Source organism: Aotus nancymaae, unplaced genomic scaffold (genome assembly GCF_030222135.1).
Source record: "Aotus nancymaae isolate 86718 unplaced genomic scaffold, 86718_ANA_hifiasm-v0.15.2.pri h1tg000067l, whole genome shotgun sequence".
Lineage (NCBI taxonomy): Eukaryota > Metazoa > Chordata > Mammalia > Primates > Aotidae > Aotus > Aotus nancymaae.
The window spans coordinates 22,529,767-22,548,370 of NW_026988482.1; the positions used below are offsets into that span (position 1 = coordinate 22,529,767).

The window sequence follows — 18,604 nt, forward strand, 5'->3', positions numbered from 1 at the left end:
AAAAAAAAAAATTAGATGGGCGTGGTGGCACATGCCTATAGTACCAGCTACACAAGAGGCTGAGACAGAAGGTTGCTTGATCCCAGAAGGTAAAGCCTGCACTGAGCTGTGTTCATGCCACTGCACTTTAGCCTGGGTGACAGAGCAAGGCCCTGTCTCAAAAAAAGAAAAAAAAATTCAAATATGCAACCCCACACTGAATATGAGCAGACATAAGATGAATATAAAGGTTCAACCTTCTTAAAATGAATAAAATTGAAGTTAAATAAAACTAAAACTAAATTGACAGTAGTCCTAGGCTACCTGGGAGGCTGAGAAGGCGGGAAGATGGCTTGGGCCTAGGAGTTTGAGGCAATGATTGTGCCACTGCCCTCCACACTGGGTGACAGAATAAGACCATGTTTACTAAAAACAAACAAAATCTCCAAACTTCACATTATTTTTAAAATTTCTTTCTAATCCCATGACAGATTATGTACAAATTACTTGTAGATAAATATGCATTAAGTCACCTTGGCTGAGTCGGCTTAGAGACTGAGTAAGTATACTGTGGGAGAAATGCAATATGATTTCTTTTCTTGCAAAGATATCTGTTTTTGAAATGACTACCCACCATCTGTAGGTCCACATGCCAAAAGGATGACACACCTACTTTCTCTATTGGTAAGGCAAGCCAAGTTTAATATCAACTCTTTAATTAGCTATGATTCCAAGATGAACAGTTACATAATATTAGTATTTATTTATATGATAATGGTACAGTTAGAGACAGACTCTCCATAAGTGGAGAAATACAGAGACAATACTCAGGCATTTGTTTTTGTTTTTTAAGATGGTGTACAACTATGTTGCTCAGGTCCACCTGGTTCAGACTTTTAAGGCAATGTCTGTTAAGGCTTTAATGGTAGGACCAAGTGGGGTGGCTCACACTTGTAACCCCAGCACTTTGGGATGCCAAGGTGTGAGGATCACTTGAGCCCCCGGAATTCAAAAACAGCCTGGGCAACAGAGCAAGACCCTGTCTTTAAAAAAAAATAAAGAATTTAACTGTATGTTATGCATTTCTCAAGACGCTATGTGGAAGAGTATGTAAAGCAATTTCTGGCTGGACATGGTGGCTCATAAATTCCAACACTTTGGGCAGCCGAGGCCGGCAGATCACGAAGTCAGGAGTTAAAGACCAGCCTGGCTAACATGGTGAAACCCCATCTCTACTAAAAAATACAAAAATTAGCTGGACATGGTGATACATTCCTATAATTCCAGCTACTCAGGAGGCTGAGGCAGGAGAACTGCTTGAACTCGGACCCAGGAGGCAGAGGTTGCAGTGAGCTGAGATCACGCCACTGCACTCCAGACTGGGCTACAGAGCGAGACTCTGTCTCAAAAAAAAAAAAAAAAAAAAAAGGAAGTTCTATTCTACAAACTATATTTTTTAAAATCTGCTATTAGATGTCGTCTTGAAAAAAGAAAAAAAAAACAACCTCTCTTTGGTCTAAATATTAGGAGGTCGCAGCCTCTCCATGTATCTCATGTCATTTTGTTGGTGTTGATAAACGAGCAGGTTATAAATCCTTGCCTACAAATGTGCAATCTGTCTCGTCTGCAGAGTTAAAGAGGAATAAACAACTTAAACAAGAAGGCATATAACTTAAACTAGTGGGTCATGCGCCAACGGCATTCTAGTAATAACATGATTAGCAAAAATAGTATGATGTCTAGTAACTACTTCCTAATGGGTTGAAGGAACTGGGAAAGGCATGTTGGAGAAGAGAACTAAATATTTGCCAAGTAGCTGACTTTAATCTAATAAAAGTGTGTAATAATCATGAAGTACGACTATTTGGCAGGAACCACCTTCCATTTTCTGCACTTCATTTGTAAACTGCCAGCAGTTATTTTCTAAAACAGACTGAACCATGTTACTTCTATTTTCTGATGATTTCCCAGGGTTTGCAAGGTAACAACCCTTCAAAATCAGTCCCGTAGCCATCTCTAGAGCTGCATACACTTGACCAGAGTACCTGCTCCCCACATACCTCTTGGCATTCATTCCAGAAAATGCCACCTACATTCATTCTTTTTTCTCCTTGTTTTTTCCTGTATAGAAGGTCAATCCTTTGTGAAGACTTCCCTAATGGACTGAAGCAAAACTAACTGTGTTTCTTCTGCATGAGCCTCTACTTAAAGCCGAAACTATTTTCATAATAACATTAAGACATTATTTGCCTTTTCATTCTCATTCTCACACAAATTTGGAATCTGACACTTTAGAGGCTGCATGATACACAATGAAATGATCAGTCAGACAGTGAAAAGAATGTGCAGTCATGAGTTCTTTCAAAAGTTCCTCAGTCTTGATTTATATTACAGATGGTATCTGATATAATGATTTCACTTATGGTATTTCAAGTTTACAATGATGCAAAAGCAATATGCATTCAACTGAAACCATAATCTGAATACCCATACAATCATTCTGCTTTTCATTTTTGATGTAGTATTCAATAAATTACACGAGATACTCAAAACTTTAGTAAGCTTTGTGTTACATGATTTGGACCAACTGTAGGCTAATGTAGATGTTCTGAGCAAGTTTAAGGTAGGCTAGGCTAAGTTATGTTTGGTAGGTTACGTGTATTAAATGCATTTCAAATATTTTCAACTTAGAAAGGGTTTAGTAGAATGTAACCCCATTGAAAGCCAAGAACCATCTGTATAGTAAGTATCAACAGACATAGTCTACATAAATTGAAGCATTTGGGGTTCTCCTAGATATTTTTTAAGTGTATAAAGGAGTCCTGAGACCAAAAACTTTGAGAATGTACAGTTTCATAGATTCTGTCTTGTCAATGAAGAACAGAATGAAGCACACATGGTAGGAACCCAGTCAATACTCCCATGAGACTGATCACATCCTTCCCTCTATTTAACTGCAAGGGTTCCATAAAGCCAGCAATACACAGACCAAGCTCACAACCATTAGCATCACTATCCCTATAACCTAGCTACAACCTATCTTTGTAGGCTATTCTTTCCATGTCCTTATTTGAACTTTGTTTTGTGGTCAATCTAATTTATTCCCCATCCTCTGAATAACTTTTCACTTCTGTTTCTGTGACTTCATTCACATTGTTGTACAGAACTGAATACTTTCTTGAATCTGTCAATGACATTCTTTTATTTTTTTATTTTTTTTACATCAGCAGAGTCTGTTTAATATCTTTAATAATTTTATCATTTCTAAAGCTTTCCACAAAAGGGTATTACAGTTTTTTAACTTATTGCAAACATATCTTAAAAAAAAAAAAGTCAGCCTTAATACTGAAGCTATAATACAAATTTTAAATTATTGACATATTTCATAAAACACAATGAAGAACATTTAAATAAAAAGAAAATAATATTTCACTAGGCAATAAATCCAACAAATTTCTTTTCTCTCCATATCTATATCCAATGTTGATATCTTATAGGCTAGTTTCTAAACAGATGCAAATTTTTACAAAGTGATGAAAGCCATGTTTTGCTCAGGAATACTATGGTTCACATACCATATAGGTTGTTTTACAGCAGATATTAGTTTGCCAAGCTTCAGATGGCAAAATGCTAAGTTGTGAATTCAGTATTGTCCAGCTAGTTGTTCTTCCTTGCCCTAGAGACTCTGGCAGCATGTACTGTTGAGAGACCGCCTTACTGCTGCCACTTCTCTTCTCATAGTTGAATCCACTACGGGAGAATATTCATGTCCTTAAGATGCTAGTCCAAGCAAAAAGCCTCCCACAAATCCACTGGAAATCACAATGTTCTGCTTGATAAATTCTGTTGCTTCTTCAATTAAATTGTTGATTTCAGGTGCTGCTTTGTTCGCTCGTTTCTTAATCTGTCTTTTTGCTTTGTTTACATCCTTTTCAACCCTCTTCCAGTCAATCTGCACATAGCCACTATGACTAGCAATCTGAAGGAGAAGAAAGCCACCACCTACTGCAGTTGCTGCAAGTTTTCCAACTATCTGGAACAGAAATCCTGCACACCAGCCAGTAACGCCACCTATTACAATCAGGGTAGCTACTGAGTATTTTTCTACCATAGGTCCCGAACTGTGTCCAAACACTCGATTCCACCACTGGTGTCTTCTTGCATACTCAGTTAAATCCAACACTTCGTAAGAGTTGTCATCACTTTCATATTCTTGGGGAGGGGGGTTCCGGGTCGCCATGATACCGCCGGCGGCCCATTCTTTTATTTTTTTATTTTTTATTTTTTTGGAGACAGAGTCTCACTCTGTTGCCCAGGCTGGAGTACAGTGGAGTGACCTCGGCTCACTGCAGCCTTCGCCTCCTGGGTTCAAGTGATTCTTGTGCCTCAGACTCCCAAGCTACTGAGATTACAGGGATGCGCCACCACACCCGGCTAATTTTTGTATTTTTAGTAGAGACAGGATTTCACCATGTTGCCCAGGCTGGTCTTAAACCCCTGACCTCAGATGATCTGTCGACCTCAGATGATCTGTCTGCCTCAGCCTCCAAAAGTGCTGGGATTAGGCATGAGCCACCATGCCTGGCCTTCTAAACCATTTTTCTATGTTCAGCTCAAATACTACTTACTTTGCGAAGCATTCCTCCATCAAAAATTACACGTCCTTTTGTAAGAATACTTTTTTATTTTTTTAAGAGACAGTCTTGTTCTTTCACCCAGGCTGCAGTACACTGGCACAATTAGACCTCACTACAGCCTCTAACTTCTGAGATCAAGCGATCTTCCAGTCTCTGCCTCCCAAGTAGCTGGGACGACAGGTGTGCATTGCAATATCTAGCTGGCTTTTTTTCTTTTTTGTAGAGATGAGTTCTCACTATAATATATTGCCCAGACTAGTCTCAAACTCCTGAGCTCGAGCAATTCTCTCACCTTGGCTTTCTAAAATTGTGGGATTACAGTCGTAAGCCACCATACCTGGCTCCTGTGTGATAATTCTTTTTTTTTTTTTCTTTTAGAAAGAAAGAAAAAAAAGAGTGAAGAAGAGGAGGAAAAAGGAAGAGAAAGAGAGAGAGAATGGGGAGGAGGAAAAAGGAAGAGAGAGAGAGAGAGAGAGTGGGAGTATTGCTTTCTTGCCCAGGCTAGAATGCAATTTAGTAATGGGTATTGAAAACCTCTTTTATACTGATAATTATACTTAATGATGTAGTCAGGAAGGAATAAGGGAAGAAGATAACAAACAAACAGCCAACCAATATTTCATTTAAACCTATGAAATGCTATGCGATTACTGAGGAGTGATTTACTTCCAATTATATAGTCACTTTTGGAATAGGTGTGAGGTGGTAATGTATGTTTTGTGTATTTGAAGTGGAGAGTTCTATAAATGTTTATTAAGTTTACTTGTTCTGGGTCTGAGTTCAAGTCCTGAATATCCTTGTTAATTTTCTGTCTCGTTGATCTATAGAATCGTTAGCTCTTCTTGTTACATTGATCCTTTTGCCATTATGTAATGTCCTTCTTTGCCTCTTTTGATCTTTGTTGCTTTAAAGTCTACTTTATCAGAGGCGAGAATTGCATCTCCTGCTTTTTGTTTATTTGTTTATTTTTACTCTCTGGTTGGTTGGTAAATCTTCCTCCTTCTCTTTGTTTTGAGTCTTTGTGTATTGTTGCATGTAAGATGGGTCTGGATGCAGCATACCGATGGGTTTTGGCTTTTTATCCAATTAAAATATATATAAGTTTAATACTGGCATTTGATGCTAGCTGGCTGTTTTGCCCATTAGTTGATGTAAATTTTTCATTGTGTTAATGTTCTTTGCTTTTTGATATATTTTTGGAAAGGCTGATATTGGTCCTGTGTGATAATTCTTATAGCCCTTCCTATGCAGCGTCCTCCTTGAACAAACAATACTATACTTGATTCTATTGCCAACCCCCCAAATGCTGAAATTATTTTTTTCATGTATGTATAGCACAAAAAATAGCCTCAATTAATAGAGGTTATTAAATGTATGTCACATGACATGACTTGCCCACAGCAAGAGGTATACATCAAATATCCAAACTGCCTGATTTGAAGAAACAATTTCCCAAAGGTAGACAGTTCTATTTTATAATGAAAGCCAATTTCTTTCTGAAAATATACATTCTACTACCTAATAAATATGAGCCATTAGAAAAGTCACATAACTCCTAGTCAGTCCTTAGAAATTAAATGTTCAATTATGAGCTACTCAAAAGTTTGTGTCTGTATTTCAATATGTTTTTAAATATATTTGAAAGAGGCTTTTAAATATATAAAAAAAGAGAAGCCCATTCTACATAATGTAAGTCTGATGATCAAATATGGTTCCACATTTTTCTTACATGCACTGGCCTAGGAAGTTTTCACACATAGTGCTTTAGAAGTGCCTAACTTTAAAAATAATGTTACGGAAATCCTCATGGTGAGAAGAGTGAGGCTACTTATAAGATATGAATAGTATCTGAGGCGAAAATTCTAACAGTCATTTCTGGGCTATATGTTTTTAGACAGTTACTTCTTAAGTATTATTTATTGTTAGGATTATCTTAATCTCATAATGGTCTGGGCTAGAGACTAGTTCTTAACCTTCTTAAAAACTAGGAATGATTAGTTGGATTCTTTCACGCAGAGCAGTGACAACTGGCTCAAGATATACTCATGGGAAACCTGTATTCCACATATTGTTAAGGAGCTCAGTAGACAATCTACTGATTGACATATTAAAAAAAAAAAGAAAAAAACTCTGATTATTCTATTTGTGATTAAATTTTACCAAAAGCCACCAACTTGTAAAGGGAACACTTAAATTAACTTATTCCCTCAATATCTGTCTAAACTAGAATTGAGATGCAGACAGTAAATCCATTCATTAGCAATAGAAATGAAACTAATACTTAAGATCAGAAATTATAAATGAGGGTTACAATAAAAGGTTTTTGACAGACCTTGACTAGCCCTTGAATGTACAAGTACATTCCAACTCTCTTGATGGAAAGGGCTGGTGTCCTACAAAGGGACGAAGATTCATTGTATTAAATAACTGATATAGGAAAATGTCCTTATCCTTAGGAAATACAAGGTGGACCATTTAGGGTACACAGAAGGATCATGTCTTCAACTTACTTTGAAATAATTCAAGAAAAAGAAAATAATAAAAAACATTTACTTAGATAGCTAAATATGGAAAAGCTGAACCTAACTGGTAGGTATACAAGATTTCACTATGCTATCCTACCAATCTATCAGTATGTTTGCTATAAGTAAACAAGTTATCAGATAGGTAAAAAAAAATTTACCTGTAATCCTAGTAAAACATAAGCATAAAATGTGGCCTTACACTGAGTGCGGTAGCTCATGTCTGTAATCCCAGCACTTTGAGAGGCTGAGGTGTGATGATGGCTTGAGCTCAGGAGTTTGAGACTAGTCTAAGCAACATAGTGAGACCCTCTCTCTACAATAACTGAAAGAATTATCCAGGGATGGTGGTGCACACCAGTAGTACTAGCAGAAATGGGAGGATCACTTGAGCCCAGGAGGTCAAGGCTGTAGTGAGTCATGATCATGCCACTGTATTAAGCCTGAGTGACAAGGAAAGACTCTGTCTCTTAAAAAAATCAACAAATACATAAAAATTTAATAAAATCCTTAATAGAGCTTTTTAATAAAAGCCTAGTGATGCAGTGAAGAAAATTTTCTTTGATAATCAAATATATGTAATCTGAAAAATAAATCGATTTAACAACTTCTATATGGGGTATATTCTCAATCGAACAGTTAGAGTTAATACTTTAAAAACTAAAGGTCAGACTCAGGCCAGGAATGGTAGCTCATGCCTGTAATCCCAGCACTTTGGGAGGCCAAGGCAGGCAGACTGCTGGAGTCCAGGAGTTGGAGACCAGACTAGGCAACATGGCAAACCCTGTCTCTATTAAAAAAAAAAAAAATCAAGGTGTGGTAGTGCACCCCTGTGGTCCCAGCTATTCGGGAGACTGAGGTGGGAGAGCCCAGGAGGCAGAGGTTGCAGTGAACCAAGATCGTGCCACTGTACTCCAACCTAGGCAACAGAGTGACATCCTGTCTCAAATATATATGTCAGACTCTGATGCTCTTTTGCTCAAACTGCTTTACTTGCGCCACTTCGCATAAAGTGAACATTCAAATTTTGCAACAGACCACAAATTAACATCTCATATGACCTCCCCTCTCCCACCAATTGAGCTGTTATAATTGTACATGAGCCTCCTTGCTGTTCATTAAGTATGTCAGGTAACTCCTGCCCAGGGGGCTTTACACTGGCTTCTCCCAATGCCAGAAACAGTCTTTCATTGGTTGTCTACACAGCACTCTTGCTCACCTTATTTATATCTTTGCTCAAATGTCATTTTCTCAATGAGACTTTCCCTGATCATTGAAAATTGTAATTCCCACACTTCACGCTTATCTTTGCAACCTGGCTTTGCTTTTCACCACAGCACATCAGTCAACACACTCTTCATATATAATTAAATTAAATCAAATCTATACATACTGTTTAACTTACTTGATTAGATTGCTGTCCATCTTATACTCTATAAATATAAAATATAAAGGGCAGAAATTTTGGTTTACTTTGTTTTCCAGTACCCTAGCAACTAGAACACAAAGAAATGATGTGATAATATGATATATTTACAGTTTTATTTTTTGTGATTATGTCCAAGAAAGCTTCTTTGGCACAGGCTCATGCATTCAATGACGCTGACTGAATTTTGGTGTAAGGTTTTTGGTTTTTATTTGAGACAGGGTCTTGCTTAGTCACCCAGGCTGGAGTGCAGTGGTGTGTATCACAGCTCACTATAGCCTCAAACAATTCTTGGGCTCAAGTGGTCCTCTCACCTTGGCCTCCTGAGTAGGTAGGAATATAGGTTTGCACCACCATACCCAGCTAATTTTTTTATTTCTATTTTTCGTGGAGATGGTGTCTTGCTATGTTGACTAGGCTGGTCTCAAAATCCTGGCCTCAAGCAATCCTCCTGCCTGCCAAAGTGTTGGGATTACAAGCATAAGCCACAGCACGCAGCCTTCTTTGGGTTTTGTTGGCATTCAGTGGTATATATAGGAAATCAACCACAGCTGCTCTGCCTGATGCATTTGTCTATTTCAGGAGACACGTGTTAAGTTCTCAAGAGGGCCCAGGCTCTTTAGCATTATATTTCCCATAGTATCTAAGAACAGTATTTTGGAGCTATTGGGCCTTTAAAGATGCTTGCTCAATCAATGAAAACCACACAGACATACCTATATATTTTACTTCTGGTAACCTGCTACAGTGAAGAGAAGCAGAGCTTTGGAGTTAGAGATTTAGGTGAAATTTCTGGTTCAGATACAGACCTATGTAACCTCTCTATGCCTCAGTTTCCTTGCTTTTACAATTAAAAAAAAAAGTTACTTCTGCCAAAGGATTCTCCTGAAAAGAAACTCAAATAGCCAATCAAAAATTCCTATACCAGGCCGGGTTCAGTGGCTCACGCCTATAATCTCAGCACTTTGGGAGGCCGAGGTGGGTGGATCACAAGGTCAAGATATCCAGACCATCCTGGTCAACATGGTGAAACCCCGTCTCTACTAAAAATACAAAAATTAGCTGGGCATGGTGGTGCACGCCTGTAATCCCAGCTACTCGAGAGGCTGAGGCAGGAGAATTGCTTGAACCCAGGAGGCGGAGGTTGTGGTGAGCTGAGATTATGCCATTGCACTCCAGCCTGGGTAACAAGAGTGAAACTCTGTCTCAAAAATAAATAAATATGATCTAGGTTTTGACCTAATCTGAAAAGCAAAAAAAAAAAAAAAAAAAAAAAGAAAGAAAAAGAAAAAATAAAATCAAAAAATAAATCCCTATACGATGTGGACTAAATATGGGTACTCAAAGTATTGTTTGTATGCCTAGAATGGTCTAGTTAATGAAAAACAAAAAATATACAAATGTACAGAAATCAATAGTTCTTGGTGAATAACCATAGTTTAAAAGATGGACTGAAGAAGACCCTTCTCACAAGCAAACACTCGTTTCCTAAATAATTGCTATGGAAAATCACTTCAAATATGAATGTAAGAGGTGTTTTAAGTGTTCATCCAGCTTTACTTTCATTTCACCAAATACATCATATATTTCTTCTCTAATCTAAATTCACAATGAAATGTTAGATACGTTAATGACAGGAACCCAAAATAAGTACTATATTTTATAAGAAAGCTTATTTTCCTTATAAAAAAAAAAAAAAAAAAAGATAGGGCGCGGTGGCTCATGCCTGTAATCCAAGCACCTTGGAGGCCAAGGCGGGCGGATCACCTGAGGTTGGGAGTTCAAGACCAGCCTGACCAACATGGTGAAACCCTGTGTTATTTAAAAAAAAAAAAAAGCAAGCAAGCAAGAAAGCTTATTTTCCCTGTAGTATAATTTTACCATAGTTAATACCCAAGTGTACACATGTGTAACACAGTAAATTTACAGTGTTTTACCACAGTTAATATCTATGTATACACATGTGTAACACAGTAAACTAAGTATCACAATAAACAGTACCATGAACCCACCACCCAAGTACACTATTATCTTGTTACATAAAATCCTGTATCACTCTGTTCCAAATCAGTGCTCTATACAATAAGGCAGTATTTCGCTACACAAAACATAAGAGATATACTGTTGACTTTCTACTACAATCTTTGTGAGCCAATTCCCAAAAGAGAAACATCTGCTGCCGGGCGCCGTGGCTCAAGCCTGTAATCCCAGTACTTTGGGAGGCCGAGGCGGGTAGATCACGAGGTCAAGAGATCGAGACCATCCTAGTCAACATGGTGAAACCCCGTCTCTACTAAAAATACAAAAAAAAATTAGCTGGGCACGGTGGTGCGTGCCTGTAATTCCAGCTACTCAGGAGGCTGAGGCAGGAGAATTGCCTGAACCCAGGAGGCGGAGGTTGCGGTGAGCCGAGATCGCACCATTGCACTCCAGCCTGGGTAACAAGAGCAAAACTCCATCTCAAAAAAAAAAAGAGAAACATTTGCTGCTTCTCAATTTATTCCGTTTGTCAGAATCCAATATAAATCATATTATCTATAATAGTCCAGGATAAGTTACAAAGACCTATTCTCAACTCATTCGAAATATTCATATTATGGTCTGTTTTCCTATGCTTACTGTAACAGGACCCAAATTCTGTTGCTGCAATTAGTGAGTACAGAACACACTTGAAAAAGGTTAACTGGGAGGCTACTTCCAGATACCGTGAATGAATTTTACTGTTCATGCCACTCAAAGTTCGGCCCTTATACTCTCATGTGCCTTCTGTAGCACTCCAAGCTCTGCATGCTGCACAAACCATAAATTCACTAATCAGGAGAATCTAGCCCCACAAGAACCAACATTGCTAGATACTTCAGCCTTGTTTCAAATCCCACTAAACTAGAAACGGCAAAATTTGCAACCTATTTCATAGCCACTAATGCTCTATGGTATCATTTACCAAAACGTGTTTTCAAAACATACATGTAAAAACACAACCCTCATTTGGCAAAGTATGCAAATCTCACTGAATCAAATAAGAAGACTTTGCCAATGCTTTTTTCAATTCCATAACCATAAAGAACCAGAAGACCTTATAAATGAACCAGAAACAAAAACATTTAGGAAATTATGATCCAGGTTGCATTAGCCCCAGGTTTTTCCTGCCTATGCTGGGCACTGTCTGGTGGTACAGAATCAACAAAGAAGAACAGAGATGTGACTTGGCCTGCTAATTTCAGTCTCTATCTACGAAAAAGAAAATAAGTTAATTTTCAAACTAAGAATTACTGTAGGTACTCTCAAATTGCTTTTTAAATCAAATAGTTGGTACTCTAGATGTAATCAATGTTAAGAACAGTTAGAACAATAACTTGCATAGAGGGCTGGGATCTTAGTCTATTTTGTGCTATTATAAAAGCATATCTGATTTGGCTGTGAACCGAATCTCTGGTCAGAAAAAAAAAAAAAAAGGATATCTGAAACTAGGTAGCTTATAAAGAAAAAGGGTTTATTTAGCTCACAGTTCTGCTAACTGAGAAGTTCAAGGGCATGGCCGTGATTCCTAGCAAAAGATTTTGTTCTGTGTCACAACATGGCAGAGAAAGTCAAAGGAGAAGCACAGGTATAAAGAAGAGAAACCTGAGGAGGGTCCAGAAATTATAACAACCCACTCTGAGGGGAATGAATCCATCACTGGGAGAACAAATCCAATCCCCCAAGAGTGAGAGTGAAAACCCATTCACTATTACAAGAATAGCACCAAGCCATTCACGAAGGACCTGCCTCCACAACTCAAACACGTCTCAACAACTTCGCATTGGGGATCAAAGTTCAACATAAGTTTGGTAAGGACAAAAAAACCATATCCAAATGACAGCAGCAGGGATAAGAGGCTTCATTAATCTGAAAAAGTTTCCATATCAGCAAAATGAGATGGCTAGATTGGCACTTAATTCAAACAAAGTAGAGAGAACAGGAGTAGGCCCTATGCAAACTCATAAAAATGGTAAGATTTTAGGTTTGAGAAGACCTCACTGATATCCAACTGTCCATAGATTTGCCTCTTCAGGACATTGCTTATAAATGCAATCATATAATATACTGGCTATTTTCACTAGCTTTTCACTTAGCAAATGTTTCAAATTTCATCCATGATATGGCGTATGTCAATATTTCATTCCTTTTTATTGCCAAGTAATATTCCATTGTATGGATATACCACATTTTGCTTATCACACATCAGATGATGGACATTTCAGCTGTTTCCTCTTTTTGTTGTTAGAAATTTTTTTGCCAACAAATTAGATAATCTACATGAAATGAGCAAATTCCTGTACAGACACAAACTACCAAAACTGACTCATTAAGAAATGCTTAAATTTGGGTAGAATTATAACAAGTTAAGAGACAAAATCAGTAATCAAGAAAGTAAGAAAAGCCCAGAACTCTAGGGCTCCACAGGTGAATATTACCAAACACTTAAAGAAGAATTAACTTCAGTGCTTCTCAAACTTCTAAAGAAACAGAACAAATCCTAACTAATTCTTTGAGGTTGGTATTACTGTAACACCAAAACCAGACAAACGTATCACAGAAAAAAAAACTACAAACAATATCCCTGATGAATACAGACGCAAAAATCTTCAACAAAATACTAGCAAACCAAATCTGATAGCATGTTAAATTGATTATTTACAAAGGCCAAGTTGAATTTACTAAAATAAAAACAAAATAAATCCAATAAACAAAAACGGAAGGTGGTTGAACATGTGAGAAGCAATTACAGAATAAACTAAAACTTTGGACTGTGGTTGATGATGGTGTGTTGGAGTAGGTTTATCAACTATAAGAAATGTACCTCTCTGGTGTTGGATATATTGACAGTGGGGGAAACTGCATGTGGGAGGTTTTCAGGTGGTATACAGAAGCTCTGTAATGTCTACAAAATTTTCCTATGAACCTAAAACTACTCTAAAACATAAAGTCTACTAAGAAGAAAAAGGGGGTGGAGGGCAAGAATCTGAGTAGGTATTTCCAAAGGAAGATACACAAATGGCCAATATACACATGATATTCAAGATCATTAGTCATCAATGCAAATAAAAACCCCAACATCAAACTACTAGATTGGCTATTAAGGTAAAAATAGAAAACAAGTATTGACAGGAATGTGAAGAACTTGGAAACATCATACATTATGGGTAGGAACCTAAATTGGTACAGCCACTATGAAAAACAGGGTGGCAGCTTCTCAAAAAGGTAAACAGAATTACCATGTAACTAAGCAATTCAACTCCTAGGTATATATACCCAACCAAAAGAAGTGAAAATCCCTCTGTTCACAAAAAAGCTTGTTCACAAGCATTCACAGCAACATTTTTCATAGTAGTGTAAAAGTGGAAACAATAAAAATGTCCATAAACTGACAGATAAATATAATTGGGTATATCCACCCAAAGAAAGATTCATCACTGACAAGACTGAGGTACTGATGCATGCTACAACATGGATAAACCTGGAAAACATATGCTAAGTCAAAGAAGCAGACACAAAAGAATACATATTACATGTTTCTATTTATATTAAATGTCCAGAATAGGCAAACCCAGAGACAGAAAGCAGATTGTTAGTGACTACCAATGAAGAGCAAAAGAGATAGGGAGTGACTGCTTAAGAAGTATATGATTTCCTTTTGGGGTGATGAAAATGTTCTGGAATTAGATAGTGGTAATAGACACACAGCATTGTAAATATACTAGAAGCTACTAGATTATATACTTTTAAGCAGCTAAGATGATGAACTTTATATTACAGGAATTTTTCCTCAGCTGAAAAAAAAAAAAAACCCGAAACAAATTTAAATTCACTCAGCAACATATTAACACGATCATGAGTCCTTTCAGTATTCCTTTTTCTCACCTACAGTTCCATGCATCTTTCAGTATTCTTGTATGTCTATTCAAAACCTAGATCTATAAACAGCAAGCAGATAATTCACAACTGCAATACCATTAACAGTTATAAGACAAATTATTAGTTCTAGCTACTAAAAGAAACAAATGAGAAAAAAAAAGCCATGTAATAATCTTAAAAGACAAGCTTATACTGATCACTGTACTCACTTTTAAGTGCAAGTAAACCCAATTATTTGAGTAAGCTGACAGGAATACAAACATAAATTAACCCTGTCCTGGAAAGCAGCAGTGACTCACCAAGCTTCTCTGGCTCATCGGGCCCTGTGCCTGCAATGCAGCTGCTCTCCAGGCCGTAGGTGGGATCCACTTTCCCAGAGGCTCGTGCTGCTTCTTGTACTTTCTTGACATGAGCTTCAACCAATTCCAGTGGTACCTCCTCCCGGACCCGAGAAAATTCCTCTGGTTCAAGAATAAAAATGGAACACCAATCTAATTTTGCAGAAAAATTTGCTTCAATGTAAAACCACCACAAGAAAACCCAAAACAATATCATTGTCTTAGGTGTAGCAACCTCTCCAGGCTCTCAGTCCCTCTATACCAGCGAAATGAGAGGACTAAATGAGATAAAAATAGACAATAATAAAATTCTATGACTCTAGATTTTTTCCCACACATCACAGTGCCTTGAAATAAAAGATATCTTTCAACTTATACCAACAATAAGGAAAATTGCTGTCCATATTTAACTTTGCTTACTCGATTAATAAATCAAAGAAATAAAAACAAGAACTAAACATCTATAAAACCAAGAAAGAGTTCTATGATGTGAGAAAGTTCCAGTTATAATTAACATGTCATCCATAAATATTAAATGACGTCCCTTTGCTAGTTATATTAAATTCTAAATTAATCACAAAATAGACAATAAAAAACTTCTTTATGGTACCCTCTACATAGTGTTGGAGTTAAAAAAAAAAAACCTCTGTCCCTCCAATTCCTAAGGTTCTTAATTTTAAGGTGCATTATTTCCAAATACTTTTATAAAGAACATGGTAATATGGTACTTTTCATGGGTAATATCTGATTTTTGTTATTTATATTTAAAAAAAAATGAATGTAACAGCTGGTAATATTTAAATTCAGTTTTTCTGCTGAGGAGATGGTTTAGGGAAGTCCATACCCAAAGCCGCTTTTGCTGCAGCAGATGCCACGCGAGGGTCCACCACGGATGCCAAAAAAGCAACAGTACTCATGACTGGATTTCCTGACTGACTAAAGGGGACAGGCTGGTAGGCCAAAGGCCCAAGGGAAGCATCTGAATTCTCAAGGTATGGGTCCTCAATGGGAAGTCTCAAAAAGTGGAGGATACATTCATCCTGAGTACGACTTCCAACATGTTCTGAAACTTTATTCCAATCATCCTTGTACATCTCCAGGGCCTAAAATAGAAAAACCAGAAGCTTTCATGTCAGGTAACAAGAAAGTAATGTGTAATATTACAAGTTTTTTATATAGCTGTTTCAAAAAAAAAATTAATGCAATATATTATACACAAGGAAATAGATTTGATGGTTTTCCTTATATCAGGTTTTCAATCGGGCGAGAAACAATAAATAAAAGGCATGCATACTAGAAAGAAATAAGTAGGCCAGGTGCAGTGGCTCAAACCTATAATTCCAGCACTTTGGGAAGTTGAAGTGGGTGGATCACCCGAGGTCAGGAGTTCAACAACATGGCCAAGGACATGATGAAACCCCATCTCTACTAAAAATACAAAAATTAGCCAACACACTGGTGCACGCCTGTAATCCCAGCTACTTGGGAGGTTGAGGCACAATAATCTCTTGAACCTGGGAGGCAGAGGTTGCAGTGAACTGAGATCATGCCACTGCACTCCAGCCTGGGCAATAAAAGCGAAAAGAAAGACAAAAAGAAAAAAGACAGAAAGAGGGGGGAGGGGGAGAAAAAAGAGGGGGAGTGGGAGGGGAGGGGAGGGAAGGGGAGGAGAGGGGAAGGGAAGGCAGGGGAGGGGAGGGAGGGAGGGAGGGAGGAAGAAGGAGAGAGAGAAACAGAAAGAGACAGAGAGAAGAGACAGAAAGAAGAGAGAAAAAAAAGAAGAAAGAAAGGGAAAGAAAGAAGGAAAGAAGTAAAACTTTTTAAAATACAGACATGACTTTATACAGAAAATTCTAAGGAAGCTATAAAAAAAAGTACTAAAACTAAATAGCTGAGCAAAGTCACAGGATAGAAGGACAACAGAAAAACTCAATTATATTTCCATACATAATAACAATGAACAATTTTAAACAGGAAGAAAAAAGTATTTAAAATAACCTAAAAGCTGGGTGTGGTGGCACACATCTATAGTTCCAGCTACTCAGGGAGCTGAGGTGAGAGGATCTCTTGAACCAAGGAGTTAAAGGCCAGCCTGACAAACAGAGCAAGACCCTGTCTTAAACAGCATAATGAAATATTTAGGAATAAACATAATAAAGTATGTATATGAGCAACATGAGTAAAACATGAGAGAACTCAAAGACCTAAATAAAATAAAGAAAGATATATTGTGTTCATTCACTACAAGTCTCAATATTAAGATGTCAATTCTTTTCCAAGTTGAACTGCAGCAGATTCAATACAATCTCAGTCAAACTCCAAGTAGGCTTCTTTTTAGTAGAAATTGATAAACTGATTCTAAAATGTATAAAGTATATACATTTCTAGTTTTATAATTTGTTTTCAGAGAAAATCCTGAAACAAACAAACAAACAAACAAACAAAAAGAGTAAAATGAGTCTACAAGGGAAAAACCGATAGAACGGTAGAAAGAAAACCACAACACGTGGTGCACTAAGAGAGTTGAGGAATTTATTGGATAAAAAGAATTTACTTAGTGACATGCTGAAGTTGCTACTCTCACACCATTCTCCAGGGCCATGGTTCTCAATGAAGGGTAATTTTTGCCCCCTTGAGGACATGGCAATGTCTGCGGATATTTTTGGTTGACCCAACTGGGGAAGTGCTGCTGGTGTCTAGCAAGGAGAGGCTATGTATGCTGTGAAACATGCATGAATCCTCCACCCTAACAACAAAAAAATCTGGCCTAAATGTCGATATTGAATGCTCCAACGGAAAAGCCTTGGGCTAGAGCCTAATTTGCTCATCTACGCCGTGAGATGAGTTTTCTATAACAATAGTTGTCTCTGTTTACTTTTCGGTTATTTTTCTTCAAAGGTTTTTTTTGTTTTGTTTTTAATTTTTAGAGACAGGGTCTCACAATATTACCCAGGATGGTCACAGAATCCTGAGCTCAAGCAATCCTCCCACCTCAGCCTCCTAAAATGCTGAGATTACAGGTGTCAAACAGTGTACCTGGCCATCAATTAATTCTTAACTCTGGGTTTCAACTGCTTCTCAGGCTTTCATTTTTGCTAGAATGGTAGAGGACTTCTCAAAACCCAAGCCAGCAAATGGACTGACTCATTAAATCCCTTGAAAAACTAGGCTAATTCTGGGTTTCCTCTGGATATTCAGTGACCTCTGGATATTCAGAAACCTTAGGTAGTTTGAGAAGGAATTACTTTTTGAAAGACCCAGATTGTAAGAAAATAGAAAAAAAAAATCTGTCTCACTAGGGTCCACAAAAGCAGAAATATATCTAGTGGGGCTGTATTATGTTTCTAACTACAAATAGGAACTTTCTAGGTATGTTCTATCATGCTCTTTTCCAGTCAAGTTTTACTTTTAAAATATTTTTTCATGTTCCTTCAGCCAAGGAATAATAAAGTTCAGAAAGTTTTTTCCAGAATACAGGTGTAGTTGGGGAACCCTCTGAAATGCAAAATACAAGCAAGAATCAGCATAGAGCTGAGAATCAGTAAATGTTTGAGCCTGGGAACTGAGAGTAGTGTTAATAAGAGAGGGAAATTAAAGAAATATTTTGAAAAGAGAATAATATGGTGATGCACTGGCCAGGAGGAGGATGATTCAATTAAAGTTTTTAGTAAGTATCTTATAATACTACAAAACACCTTCATTCTTCCTGCCATAAGCCAGGTTAATTTTTTTTTCTTTTTTAAGAGACAAGGTCTTCCTATGTTGCCCAGGCTGCTGTGCAACTCCTGGCCTCAAGTGATCCTT

General features: G+C 37.4%; 2 protein-coding genes across 3 annotated transcripts in view; both read right to left on the reverse strand.

Moving 5' to 3' along the window:
• SMARCC1 (SWI/SNF related, matrix associated, actin dependent regulator of chromatin subfamily c member 1) overlaps positions 1-18,604 on the reverse strand; it is a 202,799-nt gene that overhangs the window by 62,194 nt on the left and 122,001 nt on the right. For both annotated transcript variants that reach the window (XM_012473838.3, XM_064367033.1), the window contains 2 exons: positions 15,645-15,903; positions 14,762-14,923 (listed from right to left, as the gene is read on the reverse strand). In XM_012473838.3, the coding sequence (XP_012329261.1) occupies positions 14,762-14,923; positions 15,645-15,903 (421 nt within the window). The remainder of the gene's footprint in view (positions 1-14,761; positions 14,924-15,644; positions 15,904-18,604) is intronic.
• Positions 3,212-7,271, reverse strand: LOC135270824 (FUN14 domain-containing protein 1-like). Its single transcript, XM_064367034.1, has one exon. The coding sequence runs from the start codon at positions 4,217-4,219 to the stop codon at positions 3,752-3,754; it is 468 nt and encodes a 155-aa protein (XP_064223104.1). The 5' UTR covers positions 4,220-7,271; the 3' UTR covers positions 3,212-3,751.

What these genes read in the sequence shown, in the direction of transcription:
- LOC135270824 (XM_064367034.1), bottom strand. Translation starts at nt 4,219, where the DNA reads ATGGCGACCCGGAACCCCCCTCCCCAAGAATATGAAAGTGATGACAAC.